The sequence below is a fragment of the Ornithorhynchus anatinus genome, chromosome 6 (genome assembly GCF_004115215.2).
Source record: "Ornithorhynchus anatinus isolate Pmale09 chromosome 6, mOrnAna1.pri.v4, whole genome shotgun sequence".
NCBI classification, from domain to species: Eukaryota; Metazoa; Chordata; class Mammalia; order Monotremata; family Ornithorhynchidae; genus Ornithorhynchus; species Ornithorhynchus anatinus.
In genome coordinates this window covers 45,680,644-45,706,271 of record NC_041733.1, presented here as the reverse complement: position 1 = coordinate 45,706,271, position 25,628 = coordinate 45,680,644, and the positions used below count along the sequence as shown (strand labels likewise).

The 25,628-nt window shown below is 58.1% G+C and overlaps 1 protein-coding gene across 6 annotated transcripts in view; it reads left to right on the top strand.

Annotated features, from left to right (window-relative positions):
* The window catches only part of ARHGEF9 (Cdc42 guanine nucleotide exchange factor 9), a 129,554-nt gene extending 109,514 nt beyond the window's left edge, over positions 1-20,040 (top strand). For all 6 annotated transcript variants that reach the window (XM_029067536.2, XM_029067537.2, XM_029067538.2 and 3 more), the window contains 7 exons: positions 1,012-1,191; positions 3,367-3,599; positions 6,377-6,506; positions 11,695-11,826; positions 13,688-13,931; positions 14,572-14,640; positions 19,741-20,040. In XM_029067536.2, coding sequence (XP_028923369.1) covers positions 1,012-1,191; positions 3,367-3,599; positions 6,377-6,506; positions 11,695-11,826; positions 13,688-13,931; positions 14,572-14,640; positions 19,741-19,922 — 1,170 coding nt within the window. In that variant the 3' untranslated portion in view covers positions 19,923-20,040. The remainder of the gene's footprint in view (positions 1-1,011; positions 1,192-3,366; positions 3,600-6,376; positions 6,507-11,694; positions 11,827-13,687; positions 13,932-14,571; positions 14,641-19,740) is intronic.
* The last annotated feature ends 5,588 nt before the right edge of the window (positions 20,041-25,628 follow it).

The following is a 25,628-nucleotide window of genomic DNA, read 5'->3' as shown; positions in this document are numbered from 1 at the left end:
TCTGAAGGCGTTCCCTGGAGACAGAGGAGCGTTGTCTGGTGGATAGAGCACAGGGCTGGGAGTCAGAAGCGCTTGAGTTCTAATCCTGGCTCTGCCATTTGTCTGCCGGGTGACCCTGGGCAAGTCATTTCACTTCCTCTGTACCTTAGTTACCTCATCTTTTTAAATGGGGGATAAGACTGTGAGCCCTATTGTGCGAGAGGGACTTGGTCCAACCCGATTAACTCGTATCTATCCCAGCTCTCATTAAGGTGCCGGAGACATAGTAAGCACTTAGCAAATGCCAGAAAAAAGGTTGTTTTTGAGCTTTTCCACCCCAGTATCGGGAGGGTCCCTGCCCTGGACTCTTTACAGGTCAGAGAAGGCAAGCATCTGCTCCTCTTTGCCCTGCCTCGCCATGGTCTGATCTGCTCTTCTGGTTTCCCGAAGGGTCGGGCCTTTTCCTTCTCCACGTTGTGTGGCTCATTCGCTGCTGGCTCGGTCCCGAGCCAGGATTGATGGGCAACGAGACTCTTGTAGGGGGTTCTGTCTCTTGGGAGTGTGTGGGAAGCCTCGGCGTGACAGGACGTTGGCTGCGAAATCTGTGGCCGTTACGTGGGTCCTGTTACGTCTGTGTCCCTGCGGCCAGTCGGCAGCACCTTGAGCGATGCGGAGCGGAGGTCGTGGCTCCCAGCCGCCCCCAGAGAGGCCATGGTTTCTGCCCGCCTCCGGGGAGGTCACGGTTCCCAGCTGAATCAGGAGAGGCCGTGGTTCCCGGCTGCTTCCGGGGAGTACGTGGTTCCCGACTGCACCCAGAGAGGTCACGGTTCCTGGCCGAACTCCGAGCGGCTGTGGTTCCTCGCCGCTCCCGGGGAGGCCCTGGTTCCCGGCTGGGCCCGGAAAGGTCGCGGTTCCCGGCTGGGTCCGGAAAGGTCGCGGTCCCCGGCTGGGCCCGGGGCGGCTGAGGGTCGAACCGGCTGCAGGGAGCAGTGGCGGCCCGGTGTGACGCTGCCTTCCCCCGCTCTTCCGCAGGGATACCTGAAGCAGTGTCGGAAGAGGAGGGACATGTTCAGCGACGAGCAGCTGAAGGTGATTTTCGGGAACATCGAAGACATTTACAGGTTTCAGATGGGTTTTGTGCGGGACCTGGAGAAGCAGTACAACAACGAGGACCCCCACCTGAGCGAGATCGGACCCTGCTTCCTGGAGCACGTGAGTCTTTCCCGGGGCGGTGGGGAGGGGACGCTGGGCGGAGCCGCGGGCCCACCTCAACCCCTGCTCTCCGGCTGCCCCTGCCGTTCCATGCGCCCTCACCCAGGGGCGCGGTGGGTCAGAGCCGGGCACTGGGAGTGCGGGGCCTCAGTTTCCCCATCTGAATCATCCAGGTACCACTGAGGACAGGGACTGGCGAGATCTAGGGCTTTTTCGGGTGGGCTTAGGTAGGGAGAGAGAGAGGGTGCATCAGCAGCTGGGGGAGACCTGAGAGAAATCCCTCTGACCCAATCAATCAGTCAACCAGTGGTATTTATTGAGGACTTACTGGGCGTAGAGCAGTGTCCTAAACACTTTGGAGTGTACAGTAGAGTAGATAGGCGCCATCTCTGCTCTTAAGGTGCTTACAATCTAGCTGGGGAGACGGACACTAAAATAAATTACAGGGAGAGGGAAGCAACAACCTTCAAAGGGTGGGACATGTGAGTCCTCAAGTGCTCAGGTGGCCCAGCAATGGTGAAGTGGGATGGTGCAAACAGGACGGGGAGATGAGAGGTTAAGCAGGGGAGGATTCCTGGAGGAGGTGCGATTTCAGAAGGACTTCGAAGATGGGCAGACCGGTGGTCTGCCGGATCTGAAAGGACGGGGAGTTCCAGGCAAGAGGGAGGATGTGAGCAAGGGGTCTTTGGAAGGTGAGAGTGAGGCATGGTGACTAGGTTGGCGTTAGAGGAGTGAAGAGGGTGGACTGGGCTGTAGTGGGAGAGCGGTGAGGTTCAGTAGCGGGGAGAGCTGATTGAGGGTCCGCCAGGAGTCTCTGCTTTACGCGGAGAGAGATGGGCAGCTACTGGAGGAGCGGGGAGACGTGAACAAAATGGTGTCTTAGACTCCCTCTCCCTTCCCTCCGACCTTCCTCCTCCTCTCGTGGAACTGCATAGCGGAAGTCTCTTTTATCAGCCCTGGTTCCTCTAGACTGTAAAGTCGTCGTGGGCAGGGTACGTGTTTATCAGCTCCGTTGCATTCATTATACGATCCCAAGCACGTAGAACAGTGCTGTGCACAGTAAGTGTTCAATAAATGCCATTGATTGATTCCCCATCCCTCAGGAACAGGGATCCCAGCCAGTCCAGCCTCACTCCCCCTTTATCACTTACCCCGCGGAGATGTGGCGGAGACGTAGCCAGGCACCCCTTGCGAGTCAGATCCCCATTCCGGGGTTGTACTCGGAGCTGGCGGCTCCAAACCCGGTGGGAGATGAATCGGATCCGGGGCTAATCCGCCCTTACCTGGGAGCCTGCGTGCGTACAGAGTGGGTTCCGGAGAGCCAGCGGTGACGAACCAATGGGCAGGGAGCCCGGTTTTTATCGGATCTCCCCCCAGCCTGGGACATCAGACAGTCCCGCCGCGGAGAGGGCAGCTGGAGACGTATGGCTTCGTGGGGGGTTGGAGGGAGGCGGGACCTCCGGCCGTGGAACCTGGGAGACAGAAGGGGCCGGTGCCAAGGAGGTGAGGCAGTGGGTGGTTTAGGCGAGAAGGGACGAGATGCTGGGGCCCGAGCCAGCTTTTCCCATCAGGCCCACCACCAGATGCCACTGGGGAGGAGGGAGGGCGTGTCGGGGGAGCCAACGTTACGGGGCAACCCCGCCAGCCTCCTTTGGTGCCCAGGATATTCCCGGCTGCCCCCCGCTCCCACTGGAGGATGAACAGCCTGGCCTAACCGGCCCACCGGCCGAGCTGCTTTTCCCGGGCAGCACGGGGTTGGCACTGGAGGCTGCAGCGAGTCCCCAGGGGCAGCCCCATCGGACAGGCTGCCCGGTACGACAGCCTGGGACCCCCGGAGCTGGCTTCCCCGGGGGAGGGCGAGAGTGATCCGTTCCACCGCCCGTGGGCCTCGCCTGCCTGGCGGGTCTCGATCTCAGGGGGCCGTTCATGGAGAGCTTCCCTGCTGGGTTCCTGCTAGGATCTCTCCGCCTCCCCTGCCCGCTCCATCTAGGCACAGTGCTGGGCTCTGCCCACAGTGAGTGCTCCGAGTGCCACCGATCGATTGGCCGCTCGGGAAGTTGGGGGACGAGGGACCGGGACGGGACCCCCGACGGCGTGGGGCGGGAGCGGGCCTGGGCCGCGGTCCCCAGCTGACCCTTCGCGGCCCGTCTCGGGCCCCCCCGCCACCCCCCACAGCAAGATGGGTTCTGGATCTACTCCGAGTACTGTAACAACCACCTAGACGCATGCATGGAGCTGTCCAAGCTGATGAAGGAAGGCCGCTACCAGCACTTTTTCGAGGCCTGCCGCCTCCTGCAGCAGATGATCGACATCGCCATCGACGGCTTCCTCCTGACCCCCGTGCAGAAGATCTGCAAATACCCCCTGCAGCTGGCCGAGCTCCTGAAGTACACGGCGCAGGATCACAGGTACCGTGTCGGGGAGGGTCTCACCCACTCGCCATTCCTGCCTCCCCTTATCTGGCTAGGTTTGCTCGGGGCCGGGGTCTCTCCTCCCCGGGGGGGTCGTGGCCCTCCTCTCAAGAACGGTCCGGGTCCGGGTCGTCGGAGTCCCAGACGGAGACCGAGCGGGATGAGGGAAAGGGGAAGGAGGTGTTCATTCCGGAACAGGGCAGGCCAAGTCACTGGGGCAACCACCCCCGCCCCACCCCCTCAAGGAGGCTCGCCGGCCCAAGCCCCCGGCTATCAGGGGGACTCTCCCCCCATAGCCACCCCAGTAGCACCATCCTCCACTCCGTCCTACTAGTAATAATAATAATATTTGTGGCGGGATTACTGTGTACTGAGCCTAGGGCAGACACCAGATAATCAGTTTGGAGGTCCCTCGTGAGGCTCACAATCCAAATTGGGTTGGGGGAGAACAGGTGTTTGAACCCCTTTCTGTAGATGAGGTAGCTGAGGGCCGAAAAGGGTAGTGACTTGTCCAAGGTCACGCAGCAGGCCAACGGCAGGGCGGGGATTCGGACCCTCATCCGGTTGCTGCTTGGCTGGGGCCGGGAGGGACGCCTCCCCGGAGGCGGCCGGGCGAGCCGTTCGAGGAAGATGAGTCCCCGGCCCTGGGGATTCCAAATGGGCAACAGGCACCGATGTGTCCCGAGTCGGCTGCTTGGACTCCTCCTAGGCCCAGGGCTGGGCTGCACCGGTTGATCCGATGAAGCCTCTCTGACTGGGGAACGGTCAGCCTTTCCTCCCCATCCCATCCCTTCCCATCCAGCTCGGGTAAACAGCGTGACTCAGTGGAAAGAGCCCGGGCTTGGGAGTCAGAGGTCATGGGTTTGATTCCCGGCTCTGCCACTTATCAGCTGTGTGACCTTGGGCCAGTCACTTAACTTCTCTGTGCCTCGGTGACCTATCCGGAAAATGGGGATTAAGACTGTGAGCCTCACTTGGGACAACCTGATTACCCTTTGTCTCCCCCAGCGCTTAGAACGGTGCTCTGCACATAGTAAGCGCTTACCGAATACCAACATTATTATTATTATTATTATTAAAGCTTCCCCGTGGTCCAGGGATTCTCGCAGGGCAGCCTGTCACTGGCAGGAAAATTCCCAGTATGTGTGCGCGGGTGGGGAGGGGGCATCCGTCAGGAAGAGGCTGAGACGGGGGTGGGAATGAGAGGGAAGTGATGAGCCAATGGCTTGGGCATCAAATGAGGCTGGAAGCCAAGAGGGGCTGAAGCTCCCGGGGCACGATAGGAATGGAGGAAGCAAAGGAACTGGATCCGTCCCTTAGGTGCCACGCGGAAGAGGCGGTGCTCCGCGTATGGCGCAGACAGACTGAAGGACAGGCCTGATCTGCTGTGTGACCTCGAGGGGATCCCTCAACCTCTCTGGGCCTTTGCGTCCACATTTACAAAACACCCTGACTCCCAGGGATGTTTTGGGACCGAAAGGGGATAAGTAGTATTTTGTTTTGTTTTGGGTTTTTTAAAATAGTATTTAGTAAGCAATTACTACGTGGGAAGCAGGGTCGCCTAGTGTCCAGGCCCGGGAGTCGAAAGGACGTGGGTTATAATCCCAGCTCGGCCGCTTATGCGCGGTGTGTCTGTGGGCAAGTCATTTAACTTCTCCGCGCCTCGGTCACCTAATATATAAAACGGGAATTTAGACTGTGAGCCCCGAGTGGGACATGGACTGCTTCCAATCCGTTTATCTTGTAGCTACCCCAATGTTTAGCACAGTGACTGGCACATAGTAAGCACTTAAATGCCATTTATAAAAAAAGCACTCTTTCGAGTGCTGGGATAGATCCAAATAAATCATTTTGGAGTCAGGGAGTCGGGAGTCAAGGGACCTGGGTTCTGTTCCCGGCTCTGCCTCTGGCCTCCTGGGTAACCTTGAAGTCTATCGATTTCCTCAGTTTCCTCATCTGTAAAATTAAAGTACCTGTTCTCCCTCCCCCAAGAGTATGATGAACTTCATGTGGAACAGATAGGGGACCAAGTCCAACTGATTTTCTCGTATCTACCCCCACTGCTTAGCATAATACTTGGCACGTAGTAAGCACTTAACCAATGCCACGGTTATTATTATTATAAGTACCATCCGAGGAAGCAGAAGGGTCTGGTTCTTGCGGGTACGAAGATGGCGACGTGTCGGTGAGCAGAGAGGGCCACCGCTTCGGTCGCGTTGGACGTGGGGAGGGGACGAGTGATGTGATGGGGGAATGTGGAGATTCAAAGGAAACTGACGAGCGGAGCGAGAGAACGGGGCGGGTCCCGGGCGTGACCCTGGACGTGACGGCGGGGCCCCGTTCCGTCGCAGCCGAGGGGGGCAGGGAACCGAGGACCCAGGTGGTCCAGTGGAAGCGGCGGGGGTCGGCGGCCAGCGGCTTTTACCCGAGCCGTTACGGTAATGGGTAGGCAGCGGGCCACGGGGGGAGGTGCCCCAAAAAGTCATCTCCATTTTGCCTCCCCCGTGGCTTTGTTTAATCCCCACCACCAGCGGCGGATCAGGAGATTGACAGCCGGCAGCAGGGAAGCTGTCGCGGGTCGCCATTCCACGAGCGGGCTTCGTCGCCGGGATGGCGGGGCTCTGACCGTCTCCCTCTCCCCCCGGAGGGAATTTCGAGTCCAGGAAGCCAAGGGGGAGATGGAGGCCCAGCAGGGGAGGTGCCAGGGGCCCGGGTGGAGACCACAGGGTCTGCCCGCGGTCACCCCTCGAACCTCCCCGCTCATGTCCCCACAGCGACTACCGGTACGTGGCCGCCGCCCTGGCCGTCATGAGGAACGTGACCCAGCAGATCAACGAGCGGAAACGGCGTCTGGAGAATATCGACAAGATCGCGCAGTGGCAGGCCTCGGTCCTGGACTGGGAGGTGAGGGGCTGGGGGGGGCGGGCGTGGCCTGGAAGGCCCCACATCACGTGACCTGTCGGAGGCGTCCCTTTCTTCTAGCCTGAAGATTCTGTGTCTTGGGCAGGACCCCAAACCCAGAGGGTAGGTGTGGGGACGGGGAACTGATTCTGCCTGACTCCCACACGATGGTGCAAATGAGGCTCGAATGTGGGCTGCTCAAACCACCAGAATCTTCTCATTCTTCTCTTCCTCCTCCTCCTTCTCCTATTTCTCTTCCTTCATCTGCCTCCTCTCCTCCTCCTGCTTCTCTTCCTCCTCTTCCCTCTCTTCTTCTTCTGCTCCTCCTCCTGTCCTTCTTCGTCTTCCTGCTCCTCCCTCCTCCTCCTGCTTCTCTTCCTTGTCCTGCTCTTCAATAGATCAATCATTTGTATTTGCCACACTCACGGTGTACTAAGCGTTTGGGAGAGGGCCGTCCCACGGAATTGGTAGGCATGATCCCTGCCCTCAAGGAGCTTACACCTGCCGTGTGATTCTGGGCAAGTCACTTACCTTCTCCTGGCCTCAGTTTCCTCATCTTCAAAATGGGAAATACCTGTTCTCCTTCCTACCTGGACTGTGAGCTCCATGTGGGACCTGATTATCTTTTCTCAACACCAGTGTTTAGAACAGTGCTTGGCAGAGAGTAAGTGCTTAATAAATACCACACTTCTTCTTCTTATTATTATTATTACAGACTAGAGGGGGAGGCAGATATTAATATAAATTACAGATGGGGAAATGGCAGAGTATGGACATAGGGACATAAGGACATAGGGGCTTAGGAGGGGGGTGAATATCAAATGCTTGGCTCAGTGGAAAGAGCACAGACTTGGGAGTCAGAGGGTGTGGGTTCTAATCCCGGCTCCACCCCTTGTCATCTGTGTGACTGTGGGCAAGTCACTTACCTTCTTGGTGCCTCAATTCCCTCATCTGTACAATGGGGATGAAGACTGTGAGCCTCATGTGGGACAACCTGATGACCCTGTATCTACCCCGGCGCTTAGAACAGTGCTCCGCACATAGTAAGCGCTTAACAGATACCAACATCATCATTATTATTATTAAATGCTTAAGGGGCAAGTGCAGAGGGGACCCAGAGGAGAGAGCTAAGAAGCAAATGAAGCCTTTGTCAGGGAAGACTTCTTGGAGGAAATACGATTTGAGTGGGCTTTTTTTATTTAGGGCCATGGAACAAGGAGGAAAGAGATTGTCTTCCCCCTCCTCTTCCCTAAAGAAGGAAAGCCAGTCAGTCATATTTTTTGAGCACTTGCCCGGCACAAAACACTGTACTAGGTCAGGTACAGTAGAGGGTCTCTCTACCCTCAAGCGATTTACAATCTCGAAGAAGAGACAGATATTAAAAGAAATTGCAAGTTGGGGAAGCGACAGAGGATAAAAAGATAGGGACGTAAGTGCTGTGCGGGTGGGCGAGTACCTCGGTGCTTAGGGTTAAGTGACACATTCCGAGTAGAAATTGGGTGGGGAGATGAGAAATTAGGGAAGGCTTCCTGGCGGAGGTGTGATTTCCGAAGGGCTTTGAAGATGGGGAGAGCAGCGGTCCGTCATAGGTGGTGAAGCGGCAGGGTGCCGGTCTAAGAGCCGGAGGGTCCGGGTTTGAGGCCGAGCTATGCCGTTAGGCTGCTGTGTGACTGTGGGCGGGTCGCTTCTCTGTATCTCAGTTTCCCCATCTGTAAAATGGGGATAATAAGACCTGCCTTATCTCCCTACGTCCCAAGGGTTGTTGTGAGGTTGAAATGAACTAACTAATGTTAGAGAATTTTGGTAATAAAAGTGCTATAGCAAACCAAGGTGGTGTTATCTGGGCTTAGTAGAGTGCCTGGCACATAGTAAGTGCTTAAGAAATACTATTATTAGTATTATTATTATTATTATTATGTGAAATGGGAGGGAGTTCCAGGAAGGAGGGAATGGATGAGCAAGGAGTCAACAGAGGGAGAGGAGAAAGCGAGTCAAAGTGAGTAGATTGGTGAAATACCTGTTAATGTATTAACAAAGCAAGGTGTGGGGACTGTTTTTTTTAAAAAAATCGGTATTCGTTAAGCGCTTATTATATGCCAGGCACTAAGTACGTTGAGTGCTGGGGTAGATACAAGCTAATCAGGTTGGACAAAGTCCATGTCCTACATAAGGCTCACAGTCTTAATCCTCATTTTGCAGGTGAGGTAACTGAGGCACAGAGGAAGTGAAATGACTTGTATAAGGTCAGACAGCAGATTCATGGCAGAGTCGGGATTAGAACCCAGGTCCTTCTGACTCCTAGGCCCGTGCTCTATCTTCTAGGCCACGTGAAGTGCCCCGCGGCGGTCTTTACCCTTATACTCTATTTCCCCTAGTGCCGTAATCTCTTTTAATGCCTCTCACCCCACCTCGCCTCTGTGCCCCAACTCCATAGCACTGAATCTAACCAGGGGCTTCGTACAATGTTTTCCCCGCGGGAAGTGCTCAAAGACCCCCGACTGATAGGAGCGAGGACAGGTAGGGTGGGAGGAGCTGCCGGAGGGAAGCTTGGGAAGGCAAAGGCCGTGAGCCGGGCTGTGGCAGGAGAGGGGGAAGGCAGCAGTGGGGCAGATTCTCCAGGCCGGAGGCTGCTAGATTTGTCCGAACCAAAATTGCCTCCTGGTCTCGGCGGCAGAGCCCGAGCATCTTGTCGGCTGCTGTTGTCCTAACCCAGCTCCGCGCAGAGGTACCAACCCGGTGCCGTTTTTGGACCAGCGCTTCCTCCCCAACCTGGGCCCACAAATCAGTGGAATTGGCCATCTCCCAGCCCCTGGACATAAATGGCTTCAGGGGACCCCTGTGAGGGGACACTGGGGAGGGGGCTTAGTATTATTCTCGGGGGCGCTGGGAGGAGGGGCAGCCGGAGACAGGGCTGACCCCTCGGCGGCTGTGACTCACGCCTCCGGGCAGAGGAAAGGGGCCAGAGTAGTCGCTTTTAGAGAAGCAGTGTGACTAGCGGAGAGAGTGCAGGTCTGGGAACCTGGGTTCTAATCCCGGCTCGGCCCGCTGGGTCACCTAGGACAAGGCACTTCACTTCTCTGGACTTCAGTTTCCTTATCTGAGAAACGGGGCTTCGATACCCGTTCTCCCTCCCCTTTAGACTGTGAGCCCCCTGGAAGACTGGAAACGGTTGGTCTAGTGTTGACCCCAATACTCGGCCCAGTGCTCGGGACATAGTAAGTGCTTAATGAAGCTCAAGAGAAAAATGCTCCACCGAGGAGGGGCCCTCTTGCCGAAACGGGGCCCGTGGCGAGCAGGCCAGGGGCTCGGCCTGAGGGAGGGCCCGGGGGAAGGCAGGTCCCTCTCCCAACTGGCGCTTGGCATGGCGTCAGTCTGCTGAGTGGGGTTGGGCGGCTCGGAGGGGGAGGCCGGGAGCAGTTAACAAGGCTGGGGCTGGCAGTCGGTCACGTGAGACCGTGTGAGACTTAGAAGTGGGGCCTGTGAGGGACCCTCTGGGCTCCTCCATGGAACCAGAAAATGAGCCCTGCCAAGGGCCGCCTCGCAGAGAGACGCTCTCCCAAGATGGCCAGACCGACCTGCTCCTATCACTCAGCCGGCGATCTCTGAATTGAATCCCTGTTTTACAGATGCGGAAACTGAGGCCCAGAGAAGTGAGGTAGCTTGGCCAAGGGCACACAGCAAGCGAGGGATGGAATCGAAATTAGGATCAGGGAGCTCAGATTCCCAGGCCCCTGCTCTTTCCATAGAGTCGCTCTACTTCTTCCCCTGTTCCCCTTGGGAACCCCAGGAGATCCGTACCCTGTTCTGCATCTTGCCTTAAGGCCACCCTGTGCACAGAGTGAGCCTTTCTGGTGAGGGGACCCTCTACGTGTACCCCAAACTCATGGGCCGCCCCCCCCCCCCCCCCAGCCTAGCCCAGGGCCTCCGGGCTAAGCTACCGGCCTCCCGGCCCAACCCACGATCCGCCTTGCCGGCCGGGGCCTAACCTGCCTTGGATGCGGATTCCGCTGGGAGGGGGCTGGGGTGGGAGTCTGTCTTCCCGGGTGGCAGGTGGTGGAGAATTTTCTCACTGCAAGAAGGAGGTCCTAATGCTTGTGGGGGAGAGAAAGCATTGCAGGGTGGAGGGGCGATGGAGGGAATTGATGATTTTCTGCTGCCTTACTCATCTGGGAAGGAGAAGGGCCCGCTGCAGCCCATCTGCTCGTGGGGGCTCCTTAAAGGAGCCACGGCTGAGGGTGTGCAGCAAGCCGGGGTGCTGGTAGGACGGCTTCTCAGCCCGTTCCCGCTCCCCCAACCCCCGGGAAGCACTGCGGCTCCCCGCTTCCGTGCTCCTTGGCTTGAAAATCCAAAGGGATAGGAACCTGAGAGAACAGGCCTGCTTCAGGGGGGCATGGCCTACAAAGGATTTCCCCTCCCTAGGAAGCTGGGGGAGGGCTGGGCCCAGGACTGGGGGCCCTGGCGGGAAATCCACTGAAACCTAATTGTAATAAATAACTGCGGCATTTAATCGGGGCTTTCTGTGCGCCCAGACGCAGTCCCCGTCCCTCACAGGGCTTATAATCGAAGGGGGGGGCGTGAGCAAGTACTGAATCCCCGTTTTACAGACGAGGAGACTGAAGCCCAGAGAAGTTCACTCAATCAATCGGCTGTAGTCATGAAGTGCTCGCTATGTACAAAGGTCACACAGCAGGCAAGCGATGGAGCCGGGATCAGAGCCCATGACCTTCCGACTCCCGGGCCCGGGCTCTACCCATTCCGCCGCGCGGCTTCCCCGACGTGAGGCAGTGGCCGTTAGCTCGCGTGCTCTCTCCTTGGGATAAAATGTCCAAGTGAGGCGGGATCTGTGCCGCTGGAGCGTTCTCTCCTCGCCGCGGAGTGTCAGCCCCCGGAGGGCAGGGTCGGTGGCTGCCTCTTCCCTGATCCCTCGGTGCCCAGAACGGCACCTGGACTTCCCGGGAGAAGCCTCCTTCCTGTCTGGGTGGGCTGGTGGCGCATCATCACTGGTATCTATTGAGTGGTTCCTTCGCGCAGGGCGCTCTACCAAGCGCTTGAGCGGGTACAACAGACGAGTCCCCTGCTGATTATGGGGTTGTCTGGGCCTGCGGCAGGGGACTGGACGGGATGACTTCCGGAGGGCCCCGCCTGTTGGCCGCGCTGCTGATCCTCCTTTGCTCCGTGCCCCTTCCGGCAGGGAGACGACATCCTGGACCGGAGCTCGGAGCTCATCTACACTGGGGAGATGTCCTGGATCTTCCAGCCCTACGGAAGGAACCAGCAGCGGGTCTTCTTTCTCTTCGACCACCAGATGGTTCTCTGCAAGAAGGTAGGCCAGCTGCATTTATTGGGCCCCCACTTGCGGCAGTACACTGTACTGGACGGTCGCAAAGTACGGAATCCCCGAGTCACCCGGTGGCTCCTCAGCTGCGTAGGTCCCGGGGTGAGGAATCAGGGCTCAAACGGGGAGCGGACCCCAGGCTCCTGTGGAGACAGGATCCTCTGATGGCTGCCATTAAGTGGTCAGCTGGGGACGCGGGGGGTCGCGGGAGGGGAGAGGCGGCGTGGCCTACCTGAAAGAGCCCGGGCCTACGAGCCAGAGGACCCGGGTTCTAATTCTGGCTATGCTGTGCGGCAGTTCCCTCATCTGTAAAACGGGAATTGAGACCCTGTGCTCCATGTGGGACGGGGACGGCGTTAATGGGTGGGCGGCTTCCTTGCCACTGGTACCCTGGGGATGCCCACCTTCTTGCCTTGGGGGGAGGAGGCTAGGAACCACCGGTAGGACCAAGCCCGTATCCGCAAAGGCCCTTCGAGTCTTCCACCCGGATGGGCCCAGTCCCGTCTAAGCCGATTACCTCGTATCAACCTCAGTGCTTAGTGCAGAGCCTGGTACGTAGTAAGTGCATTAAAAAGATAAAGAAAAAAAGGGAGAGGATCAGGGAAGCAGCGTGGCGCAGTAGATGGAGCACAGACTGGGGAGTCAGAAGGTCATGGGTTCTAATCCCTGCTCCACCACTTGTCAGCTGTGTGACGGTGGGCCTTCACTTCTCTGGGCCTCAGTTACGCCACCTGTAAAATGGGGATTGAGACCGTGAGCCCCATGTGGGGCAGGGACTATTCCCAACCCGATTTGCTTGTATCCACCCCAGGGCTTAGTAAAGACCCCGGCACATAGTAAGCGCTTAACTAGCACCACAGATATTATTATTATCCTTGAGGGAGAGTTCTAAGGAGATGGAGAGACCGGGCCAGGACAGTACCCCTCAGGAAAGAGATGAGAGGAGAGGCTCGTCTCTCGAGATGCAGTGACACAAAGCTGTGGAAGGAAGAGCCCCTCATCCCGGCGGTTATTCTGTCCATCCCCCTACCTCTGAACAGGACGCCCGGAGTGGCTTGTGGAGAATCGAACAGCCCGAGCAACTTCCTCGCCAGCGTGTCCCCGGGGATCCCACCTTCTTGCCTTGGGGGATGAGGCTAGGAATTGCCTGCAGGCCCAAACCCATATTTATTCATTCATTCATTCATTCAATAGTATTTATTGAGTGCTTACTACGTGCAGAGCACTATACTAAGCGCTTGAAATGTACAAATCGGTAACAGATAGAGACGGTCCCTGCCCTCTGACGGGCTCACGGTCTCATCGGGGGAGACGGACGGACGAGAACGGTGGCGATAAATAGAATCGAGGGGAAGAGCATCTCATTAAAACAATAGCAGATAAAGAGAATCAAGGCGATGTACATCTCATTAACAAAATAAATAGGGTGATGAAGATCTATACGGTCGAGCGGACGAGTACGGTGCCGAGGGGATGGGACGGGAGAGGGGGAGGAGCAGGGGGAAAGGGGGAGAAGAGGGTTTAGCTGCGGAGAGGTGAAGTGGGGGGTAGAGGGAGCGGAGGAGAAAGGGGAGCTCAGTCTGGGAAGGCCTCTGGGAGGAGGTGAGCTTTAAGTAGGGTTTCGAAGAGGGGAAGAGAATGAGTCTGGCGGAGGTGAGGAGGGAGGGCGTTCCGGGACCGCGGGAGGACGTGGCCCGGGGGTCGGCGGCGGGATGGGCGAGAATTGGGGGACGGTGAGGGAGGTGGGCGGCGGAGGAGCGGAGCGTGCGGGGTGGGCTGGATGGGCTCAGGCCTCGTGGGCCCTGACCCACTTTGAGAGACCCTTTCCGTCACCTCCTTTTCCCTCCAGGACATGATCCGCAGAGACATCCTCTACTACAAAGGACGCATTGATATGGACAAATACGAGGTCGTGGAAATAGAGGACGGCAGAGACGACGACTTCAACGTCAGCATGAAGAACGCCTTCAAACTCCACAACAAGGAGACTGAAGAAGTGCACCTGTTCTTCGCCAAGAAGCTGGAGGAGAAGCTCAGGTGGCTCAGAGCCTTCAGGGAAGAGAGAAAGATGGTCCAAGAAGATGAAAAAATAGGTACGGCGGGGACACTGGGAAAAGGAGCGGGAGGGAAACCCAATAGAAACCTGCTCTAGAGAGAATTTAGGGTGTAGACTCCGAGCTCACTGACCCTGGTGGGCGCGAGAAAAAGATTCCAGGGGATTCTGGAGGGGGGGACGCCGGCCGCTGACACGGATAAGGTCCGAGGAAGACCAGAACCCTCTCGTCCTGGGGTCGTTTGTGTCCAAAGACACAAATCTCCTGTGGCCCCGGGACCCCGGGGCTCCCCTCATCCAGGGCGAGGAGCTAAGCGGACGCGTCCCCACCCTCCGGGCGCTGACCCTCGACGTAGGCAGCAGTGACGCAGCCGGGAGAGGCCCCTCCTGTAGCCGTCCAGCCATCAGAATTCAAGTAGCAAAAGGCAAGCTCCAGTCAGGAAAATCGACACTTTCGTTTCCTCCGGGACCCTCTCTCCCGAGCACCTAACGCCCGCTCCCTCTCCCTTCCAGCCTCCCCCGGCTCTGGCTACGACAGGTGGACCGGAGCGGGGACTTCCGGGCCAGAGTCCCGGGGTAGGAAGCCTCCGGGCTGCTCTTGGGTCCTCGCTGTGCTCTGTGGGGAAGGGAGCGCCGACTCGGTCCCTTCCTCTAGCCCTCTGGTGTGTTTCTCTCCGCAGGCTTTGAAATTTCAGAGAACCAGAAGCGGCAAGCAGCGATGACCGTAAGGAAAGTCAGTAAGCAGAAAGGTAAAACCCCCTTCACCTCACGGTGAGGTCTCATTGGCGGCGGGCAGAGGCTGGGGGCGTTGGGGAGGGCATTCCCTCAGCCTGCCTTTTTTACATCGGGTGTGCCCGGGCACCTTGCTGCTGAGTCTAGCTGGGCCATGGGGGCGCGGGGCCCGGGGAAGCAGGCAGGCGGGATCGGATGACCTTGAAACCCATCGTGTGGCTTCCTCGGTAGCCCACATGGTAGGAGAGGAAGGTCTTTGCCCCACCCCCTCTTGCCATCAGCCCGCGCTCACTGTGAGCCCGTCACCCGCTGTCACCCCTCCCTCGCTTGCTTCCCCGGAGCCTGGCGTGTGCTAGGACATTGGCCTGCTGGATGGAGAGAGTCCGACCCTCCAGGCACCTGACGCGGCAGGCTGGGCGTGAGGACACAGGTCCCCGTTCCCCTCCTCTGAATGGGCCCCGAGCATCCAGAGCTGGAGATGTCCGGCCCCGACTCGGGATCGGTTGTTTTGACTAGAAAAGTAGAGGCTGCAGCGATGAAATGCGCACGCATCAGCCCCAGCCACCACCGAGCCCCTGATTATTCCCCACTCGTCGTGCTCCGGAGGAGGAGGCCGGGACGGCCACTTGGTGTCCGATCTCGGGTCAAGCGGCCCTGCTCACAGGCCCTCTCCGCAGATAGGGCCCCCGAAGGGTTTCTCCAGGGAGGACCCTGACCAGGTCTCCGTTGTCCCGGAGGACAGATCGCGAGGAAGTAGGCTAGAGTTGAGGCAGAAGAGATTTCCGTTTGTTCCTGGGGAAGAACTTCCGGCTGCCGGGGTCATAACGGCCGGAGTATTGGGACGGTTGGAAGTCTCAAAGCTTGGCCACCTCTTTAGGGAGGAGAACAGTGACACTTGGCTTTTTGTTTGGTTGCTTTTTTAAATGGTATTTGTTAGGTGCTTTCTCTGTACCAGGCACTGTCCTAAATGCTGGAGTAGATAGAAGATAGTAAGATTGGACACAGTCTCTGGTCCCACCTGGGACTCCGTCTTTAATCCTCATTTTACAGATGAGGTTCCCGAGGCGCAACGGAGTGAGATGATCTGCCCAAGGTCACACTGCGGACGAGTGGTAGAGCCAGGATTAGAACCCAGGTCACCTGATTCCCAGGCCATGCTGCTTCTGGGTGGACTAACCATTTGTCTGCCTAGTGGCAGGGGACTGAACCAGATGACCCAAGATCCCACCCAGCTCCAGGACCCTGGGATGGGGATTTGCTAGAGGCGATCTAGCCTGCCAGTTTGGGGTTTGCTGAATGGAAAGGTGCCAGTGAGGAGCAGCCTGCCAGTCGCACCTGACTCCTTTCAGGCCAGGCTTGCTTTTGGCAGTGGCGTCTCCCCTCGAGGAGCGCCATTCATTCAGTCGTATTCATCGAGTGCTTTACCGTGTGCGGTGGCTGGAAACGCAGCAGGAGTGTCCCAGGGCCCAAGCCTCACCCGAACCAAGGCGGCGGCTGAGGGCCGGGCGTTGCCAGGAGGACCCGTGCGGGATTTAGGAATTGGGCATGGTGGGAGCCTCCTGCCTGGGCATTTCCAAGCGTTCTCTAAATCGTGGGGACAGTCCCACAGGCATTTCCCCGACTCCGGAGGGATACCTGCCCTGGCCACGCGTCGAGCTGATCTCCCTCGCACCAGAGGGGTCTCAGCCAACGCGTCGGGCCCGACGACGCTCAGCGAGGCAGAGGGCCCGGGCCCAGCGTGCTCTGTGAGAGCAGCCGGAACCCCGTGGGGAAGCTGGATTTGCTTGTCCGGGCTCCTGAGGTGCCCCTAGGGGAGACCCGCTTAGAGCTGGCATTGCCCTTAGTGACCGAGAGGCTGGGACTGGGTCCCCTCCATTCTCCAACGTAAGAGGACGTATTCTGGACCACACCCTGGACCAGAACGCTCTCTCCCGCCCCTGCTGTGGGGCATTCTTGGAACAGCCTTGAAACGAATTAAATCATCGGAGATGAAGACCGGAGAAGGGGTCTCTGGAGCAGGGGACTGCCGCTTTGCGCCTAAACCCTCCTCTCCTGTGGCTTCCGGGACCTGAGTTCCCAACTAGAGGTGACCGAGAAAGAAAGTTAAAGTCCTGCGTCCTGGCTGCAGAGCAAGGGGCCGGCCAGAGGTCAACGTAAGAGAGATTCCCGGAAGATGGCATGGCATGACAGAAGATGCCCGGCAAGCCTCCGGTCCTGCGGCAGGCCGGGTGGCAAGTGACTGGCACGTTAGAGGCGGCCTGCTCTGATCTCTTACGTGAGGGGCGATAGGTTTCTCCGGCGAGAGCCAAATTCAAGCTGCAGCAACATCCTTGTGGATTGGGGAAAACCCAACAGAGAGAACCATTTCCTCAAGACAACAGTAAATCAATCCTCAAGTCCTGGAACTCGATTAGGCACGCAGGGTGAGGCTGGGATTGGCTGGAACCCCTGTCCCAGCTGGAAGCAGCCAGAGGTCGGTGAAGGCAGAACCCCCACCCCCATCTCACACACACACACACACAATCTCAGGCTGAGATTCTTTCCCCTGTCTCTGAGCCTTCAGAAGGGCGCTCTCAAACGGGGTCTGGAGGGAACCCCGTCGCATCCAGTGAGGTTGTGGACCCGCTGTCCTAACGAGCCTGTCTGTGCCGGAAGAAAGAAATCTTGGTGAGGCCGAGGATGCTCCTTCCTCATGCGCTCACGCCCTCGCAAACAGCTCTTTGGTCTGTGGGAGCAGACACCGCCCCGAGCAACAGTCCTCCCATCCCATAGGGGTGAAGTCCGCCCTTCCAAATGGGTGAAGAATCAAGTCCAGGAGCCTGCCTCGCTTGCCCACCTGTGCCCGACTCGGTGGTGTTCTCTTTCACATGTCCAGAGCGGCACTCCGAGCACAGACCCGGGGATTTTCCGACCGGGGATGCCTCTACCTGCCCGGATCCTGGTACCCCCCAGGACACTGGTGGCGGTGGGATCTTCGGGCCAGAATCCCCAGGGAGTAGCTTGCCTCCCTGGCATCCTTTAAGCTGGGTGGCGATTGAGTCTGTGCCACCGTCTTGACCCAGAAGTGAGTAAGTGGAGTCAGCTGACTGGTAGCTAGTCTGAGTCGAACTCCCCTCTTCCCCGAGGCCCTCCCCCGTCCTGCTCCACAGGGTGCTGATTTAAGCAGGAGAATTAGACCCGGCTCCGTCAATCGAGCCAGGGAGCACTCAGGCAGAAGCACTTTCCCAGCAGCATTTGAAGAAAGCGCGGAGCAGGCGGGGAGAAGTGGGTCACAGCCGGGGCCCCGCAGGAGCTGCCCAAACTCTCCACACGGGCTGTGTCGGGGGCTCTGTGGGCCCCGTGGACCAGAGTGCACGTGCTTCGGGGCAGCTCTGATGAGCCTCCTCCTCCCCAGTCTCGGTGTGGACACACACCCTCTCCGTCCTTCCCCGGTGGCCATTTTGGAGGCCCGGGCACCCGAGAGACGCATTTCCCCGTCTTTCTCTTTCCCCAGTCTCTGCCCTCACTCTCCGGCACTCCAGGCTCCACTGCTGCCCACCGGACGCCCTGGCAGCCCAGGGAGGTCCCTGGGGGTGGGTGCCTCAGGCCAGGGGGAGAATGCAACAGGGAAGAATATCCCCCTTCACTCTGAAACCTCCTTGTCCTGTTGCTGAGGTGATGACTGTCACCGAGCCGGTGGTGCTGGGTCCTTGCCATCCTCCCAGGAACCAGGAGTCCTGACGCGGCTCCCCGATCCCGACTCCAGGCTGGGCCGGGCCAGCTGGGCCTCGTCAGGGACAGCTCCGGGGGCCCGCTCCCTCGAGGCTGATCTCCGGGCCCGGGCCCTCACTGGAGGCGTGCCCCTTCCGCTCAGCGCTGGCCGCGCTCTAACGTCCACCTCGGCCCCGTTGACCGGGGGCCGAAGGACAGGAGCGGTGGCCCAGGCCGCGGTCCCAGCTCCGGCCTGGGAATCCGCCCCTCGGGCTCGGGAACCGTGGTCTCCCAGCAGGCCCTCAGCAGGGGCCAGGGCTCGCTCTAAAAAGCCTGTCGGGGGGGGGGGGGGCGAGAGGATGAGGGGAAACCCGGGTCCAGCGATCTCTCTCCAAACCGGAACGGGCTCGAGGGCCGGTCTTAAGGCTGGTGGAGATTCAGAACCGCTAGTCAGTCGAGAATCAAGAGCACCTGTTGTGAATTGAGCACTGTGCTGAGCACTGGGGGGAGTAGCACAGAGATAGAAGACACCATCCCAGCCCTCAAGTAGCTTAAAGTCTAATGGGCGAGGCAGACGCAAGAAAGAAGGAAAGGAATGAAAAGACGGATCTGTAGATGAGTAGAGGCTTAAATGGTAAGGTGTGTGAGTAGGGAAGTATTCCAGGAGCACGAATGTGTAATTGATGCAGGTGTACTGAGGTGGTAATTGGGGATTATGACTCGGGGAGAAGAGAAATGAATCAGGGAAGACCTCCTGGTGGAGAGGTGGTTCAGGATGGCTCTGGAGTTGGAAAGAGCGGGGCGCCGCTGGCTGTGAAGGGGGAGTTCCAGGAAGAAGAGAGGGCTTGAGCCAGGGATCTGATGGGGCGATAGATGAGATCGAGGGACAGCAAGGAGGTCGGTGTTAGAGCAGCGGAGCGTGTGGAGGCCGGGTTGCGGTGGGAGAGGGGCTACGATAGGGATCGGGGAAGGAGCTGATCGAGGGCCTTAAAGCCGCTAGGAATTTCCAGTTGATGCAGAGACAGGTGCGTTTTGAGGAGTGCCCAGAAGGACACTGCTGAGCAACCCTTGGGAAGTGGCAAGGGGCCATCGGAGGGGGCGGGGGGAGGTGAGTCTGTGACTTCTGACCCCGGTTCTTGCTCAGAGGAGGTCAATCTCTGGCGGGAAGGAATTTCCCAGACAGTCTGGGGGCTTCCAAGGAGGCTGGGTCGGCACCGCCCCGGCGAGTAGGGCTCCTCCCCGCCGTTCCCAAGTCGCTGGTGTTGGGGGGAGGTATGGAGGGGAGGGTGGCGGTGCCAGAGATGAGAGCAGAGAGCTGCCAGCTCGCGAGTCCAGGGGCGACGGAGCGGCTGGCGGCCTCGGGCTCCGAGGAGCGTTTAACTGATGCATCTCTCCTCTTCTGTTCCCCCACCCCGCCCACGCTGTAGGGGTCAGCTGCTCCCGTTCCGTGCCTCCGGGCTACCCGCCGCCCCAGGATCCGTTAAATCAGGGACAGTACTTGGTGCCCGACGGTCTAAACCAGTCGCAGGTCTTCGAGTTCGCCGAACCCAAGCGCAGTCAGTCGCCCTTCTGGCAAAACTTCAGCAGGTTAACACCCTTCAAAAAATAATACCCAGAGAGATGGAGCATTTTAAAATAAAATAAAGAAATAAAATTATATTTATAGATGGACCTTTTTTCGGAGATGCACTGTTGCAATTTAAAAATATATAGAGAAGGACCAAAAACGTTTTCTGTTGTTTTTGGGAAGCAAATTCTGTTGCTAGGTAGTAGACGCCATGGATTACTTCCGCCCGTGTAATTGCTTCTTTGAGTTCTTCACGTCTTTCCCCATCCCCGCCCCTTCCTCTCCTCCACCCACCGCCCCCCAACCCGGCCGCCCCCTTCTACTGGGAAAGATTCAGCGGCGTTTCATCTTCTGCTGTCCTTGTGGTCTCTCCCGGATCAATCCCTCGCTCATTGGTGGTGATTCATTAACTTGTCATTCCGGGTAGGGGTGGGGGGGAATCTGTTTCCTACCGACGAGTGTTTCTTCTTCGACCATTGATGCTGACAGGTTGGCCTGTGGGGGCCTTTTCACTTTCCTCTCTTTTTCCTCAGGGGGCTGGGGGGGCCGGGGGCTGGATCTCTCTTCCCCCTCCCCCCTCCTGGAGCGCCCCGAGCCGTGCGGTGGCCGAGAGCGGGCCCCCTCGGCCCCAGCGCCGTGTTTCCGCCGTGCCTGCCTGGGTGTGCTCTGTCGTGCTCTGTGAATTGCCGTGCAGTACTGCTATTGCTTTCACTGTTTTGCAGGTGTTCTGGAGGGCTAAAAAGAGAATCGCTGACCCGAGGGAGGGTGGTCTGATCTGGAGGCCCGGAGCCGGGGCCTGGGCTGGGGCTTCAAGACCCCCTACCCGTCGCCCCCGTCCGGGCTCCCACCAGGTCGGGGGGGATGGAGGCCCCACCGCTGGCCTGGATTCCTTCGGTGGCTCCTCCTCAAAGGCCGGTTTGGTGAAGGGGCTGCCGGGACCTGAGGGAAGTCCTCCCTGGTCCCCAGCCCCACCCCTCGCCCGGATGACCTCTCTCTCTCTCTCTCTCTCCCTCGCTCGGACGGACTGACAGACATTGGGACGGGTTTCAGCCAGCCACCGGGCTCCAATTGAGCGATCGGTGGGGTTTTTTCGAGCGCTTCCTGTGCGCAGAGCACTGGACTTGGCCCTTGGGCAAGTAGTCCAAGCGAGTGGGTAACGCCTGCCCAAGAGGAGCTCAGCTCCCGGGGCACGGCCCGTTGACTCCGGTTTTGGGTCCGGCCGCCGGCACCTGCCGCACAGGCGGGCATCGGTCTGCTGGCGGTCACGGGCCCCACTGCCGGGGATCTTAGGCGGACCGGCAGACGGAGGCAGGGGCAGGCCCAGCCCGGGCTGCTGCAGCCCGGGGGCATCCACGCTGGTGAGGAGGCTGCCCCTCGAGGCCCAGCCCAACTGCCCCGGGAGGACTCATCACAAGCAGGAGGCCAAGGCCCTGAGAGATGCCCAGGGCCCGCAGTCCCGAAGGGAGCCGGTGTTAGGGGAGGGGTGCCCATCCTGGGGGCCTCCTTCCCTCCCGGGCTCCCTGTCTCCTTGTCTAGGTGAGAAGCTCCCTGAATGGGCTTTAGATGCCTGGGGGCCCAGAGAGGGGCCTAGGGCCATAGTGGGCCACTCAGGGAAAACAACTCTGGGAGCCCTTACAAGACTCGCTCTCTCTCTCTCCCTCTCTTTCTATGTCCCTCTAGTTCTCTGTCTTTCCCTCTCTGTCTTTTTTTGGTCTTTATCTCCTCTCTCTCTCCCTCCATCTCTGTTCCTTTTTTCTGCCTCCTCTTTCTCTCTCTCTCCCCTCCTTACCTCTGTCTCCTTTCTTTCTAGCTCTGTTTGACTCCCTCCCCTCTGGATCGCTCTCCTCCCTCCCCTTCTCTGCTCTTCTCTTGCTCTCTCCCCTCCATCTCTGTCTCACTTTCTCTGCACTTCTTACTGTGCTGCTCCTGGGAAGATGGGCCCATGACCTTGGAGGTGGGACAGTGTGTGGACAGCCTCCCTTCTCCTTCCCCCCCAACTGTTCCTGAACTTGTCCACCCAAACACCCCCACACACATTTGCCTACCCCCAAACCCACACTCACCCAGGCCATGCTTAGACACAAACTTGCAAACACACACAACCTCCCTACCAACCTGCGCGTATACATACCTATCCCTGAAGGGAACCGTTGAAGAACTGACTAGCGGCCCGGGTGCAGAGACAGGAGCCACCGTCACCAGAGCAGCAAGACGCAGTGTAACCCAGATCTCATTTTCCCAGCCAGCCCACACCTTGAGTCTTCTAGGCCTGCCCTTGCCCCGAGTTACGCAAGAAAGGTCAAGACTTGACTGCGGAGACAGAGAGCTTCCCCGCCACCCCACTCGATTACAGCAAGGGATGGGAAGTCCTGGAGCGATGCGATTTCAGAAATCAAAAGTTATCCTGCTCCCGGTTCCCTGCTCTGGACGGAGTGACGACGGAGTGACACTTAAAAGCGAGGCATGGACGGTGGACAGTGCAGGAAGGCTGGAGAGAAGAGACAGAGGGCAAAGCAGGGAATGACCTGACGCAGTAGTCCTTAGGTAAGGAGATGAGACATATATCTGTGGGTGAGGGAGTGGGGCAGACAGAAAGAGAGGACAGACAGGGAGAGAGAGAGATGGAGACAGGAAGGCAGAGAGAGACACCAAAACCGGCACTTTGAAATGAGAAAATGGTCCCTTATTGTTTCTGCTGTTGTACTGATCTGATGAGGAAGAAGCAGTGAGGAACCCAACTCCGAGCCCTTTTGATTTTTCGGGTGCTGAACTGGTGTGGGAGGAAGGAGGAAGGGGAGGTGGCTGTTTCTGGGAGACCCAGCCTCAGGAGAAAGAACCAATCCAAACAGGGAAATGGCGACATGGCCTGCATATCCCCTGGGCCCCGGCTTAGCCCGGCTCAGTCTTTGGAGACCTCACAGCTTCTTTTTCACAGGGACCTTCAAACCCAGAGACTCTGTAAGCTCGCCGCAGCCAGCCCCGCACCACGCCTCGGGGCGGACAGGGCCGCAGGGAAGAGCGGGCCGGTCTCGGGGTGGGGGCGGCGGGCAGGCCCGGGGTGGGAGCCAGTGACCCCCTGGATGCTGGCAACGGGCAGTGAAAAACAAGCAGCTAAACCCCAGCCGGGCCTCTTGCTTGGTTCACTGGTCTCCAAGGCCCACGCCAAGAGGGCAGGAATGATCCAGATGATCCAGCCCCCAGAAAGCCCTCATTGGCCCCAATTATCTAGACTATTCGGGCAAAGGCAGTAGAAGTGGGGAGGGACGAAGGGGGCGGGCAGATAAGCAACCGCCATGAGCCTCCGCTGGTCTTTGGCCATGGAGAAGAGGCCCGGGGGGCTTTCTTGGAAGATTACTGAGCGCAGATGGATCGAGAGAGACCAGGAAGAGGAGCAGACATGTGGACCTTCTCACGGTGGTCCTTGCCAGCAGCCCAGGGCTCCGGGCCATCTTGGCAGGAGGTCCAGCGGGGCCCAGATCCCTCCGGAGAAACACACCTACCTTCTCACTGCTGGGCTCCCCGCTCTCCGGAGACCTTCGAGGTGCGGCCATCCGGCGAGATCGATCAAATCGTGCGGGCGGAGGGCCTCCCGGCGAAAAGATTTCCGCTCCAGCGAGGATGATCAAACTGGGGGCGGCGGAATCCAGAAGAGGAGCACGATGGGGTTGGGGGCAGGGTCTCCCGTGGCTGCCATGCCCCGGGCATGGACGATGCTCAGTTGGGTCCCCTCCCTAACAGTGATGCCAAGCTTGGCCCTGGGGAAGAATGAAAAGTAGGATGAGGTGGTGGGAAGGTCAAGGATCCTGAGGGACCTCAAACAGAAGCAGATATTATATATGCATATATATGAAAAAGAGATATATATGTAGAATGAAAAAGCCAATTTAACAAAAAGAAAGTTTTAAAAATCTAGTCTGAAGCCAAATAGTGCTATTCTAGTGCTGGGGAGGGACAGGGAGCGGGAGGGGGGCGGGGGTGGGGTGGGGAGGGCAAGTAGCCCTTGACTTTGGTTTCCTCAGCTGCTCCGCATTTTCCAGTTTGATCCTTTTGTTTATATCTGATCGTTTGACCCTCCCCTCCCCGAGTCAAACACGTGTCAAAGTTGTGTGTACAAAGAAACGTGTTTAACAAAAACAAAACGGAAAAAAAAGAAGTGTTGTGAAGACACTGAGCCTTATGAGACTATTTATGGAGTTGAATAAAACGACATGAAAAGGCGCCTGTGTCCGCAGCTCTTTCCGTCGGCGTGACCCACGTGGACCAGAAGGAAGTCGGGGGGCCCTTGGCCCTCGTGTGCCCCAAACCTCGTAGGGGAGAGCCGCGGGGTCACTGCTCCTGGGAAGGGGGGGGGGGGGATCCGAGGAGCGGCTTTCCTAGTAAATGGGCATGCGCACTGGGGCGGGGAGGGAAGTTCGGAGATGACTGAGGGGGAGGGTGCCCCTTCGGCCTGCCCCAGCCACAGGGAAATGACACGCGGGCTGGTCTTGGAAAATGCTTCCAAGCAGGAGTCGGTTAACCTGTGGAATTTAGCGAGAGCTCACCTTGTGCAGAGCACTGTACTCGGTGCGTGGGGGAGTTCCCTGCCCTCAAAGAGCTTGCGGTCTCGAAAGAAGCGAGGCCACAGGAAGGAGTCGCAGGCAAACCGAGCCTGAGCCCCCATTGACTTGGTTCTTCATCCAGACGGTTCTAGATGAAATCCTGTAAGGGGGAGAGGGTGACACAGGTCGGTGAACGGGTAGGACCCAGCCTCCAAATCAGCCCCTCACCCGGACCACCCAAGCGTCCCCAAAATGTATAGCAAATAGTCACCGGAGATGACCCGGCGGGACAGTGGCCCTCCCCCAATCCCGCAATACCCACTCCCCCGCCAAAAAAAACAACCATCTTCCCACCCCTCGAATGGGAAGCTGGAAGTTGGCGTGGCCTGCTGCGGGACCTCAGGCAAGTCACTTAACCTCTCTGTTGCTCAGTTTTCTCTTCTGAGAATATGGCGAATAATACCTGCCTCTCCCTAGCTCACAGGGGAAGTTGTGGGGAACCTATGAAATCAACAGGATAAAAGGGTACTACAGATGGGTAAAATGGAGGTTTGGGGATTCAATACCTTTCCCCCCTCATTCATTCATTCAATAGTATTTATTGAGCGCTTACTATGTGCAGAGCACTGGACTAAACGCTTGGAATGTACAAATCGGTAACAGATAGAGACAGTCCCTGCCCTTTGACGGGCTTACGGTCTAATCGGGGGAGACGGACAGACAAAAACAATAGCAATAAATAGAGTCAAGGGGATGAACATCTCATTAAAACAATAAATAGAATGCAGCCCCCCTTGTGGGTGGAGAGGGTTGCCTCTGATCTGACTGCACTGTCTGTACCCCAGTGCTTAGTACAGACTAAACACTGAACGAATCTCATTATTAGTCCCCGACAAGGAGTTCCGTCCCGAAAAGGTTCTACCTTCTACCATCCTAATCTATAAATTAGGAAGAGCCGGATGGGGACCAATGGGTCAGTGTCTGGGGCAAAAATTCCACCGCGATTCAGGTGGGTTCTGTTTCCTCACGCAGGGCGAGAGAGGCTGCAGCGGGGACCAAAGGCAGGGGAAGGGGGCCAGGGAGAGGGGAGAGGAATGGTTGCATATATATATATATATACACATATATATGCATACACACTCGGACACATACACATAGACACACACGCCTGCCTCCCTCTGCCTTGTTTATGTTTGGCTATTTTCGTGCT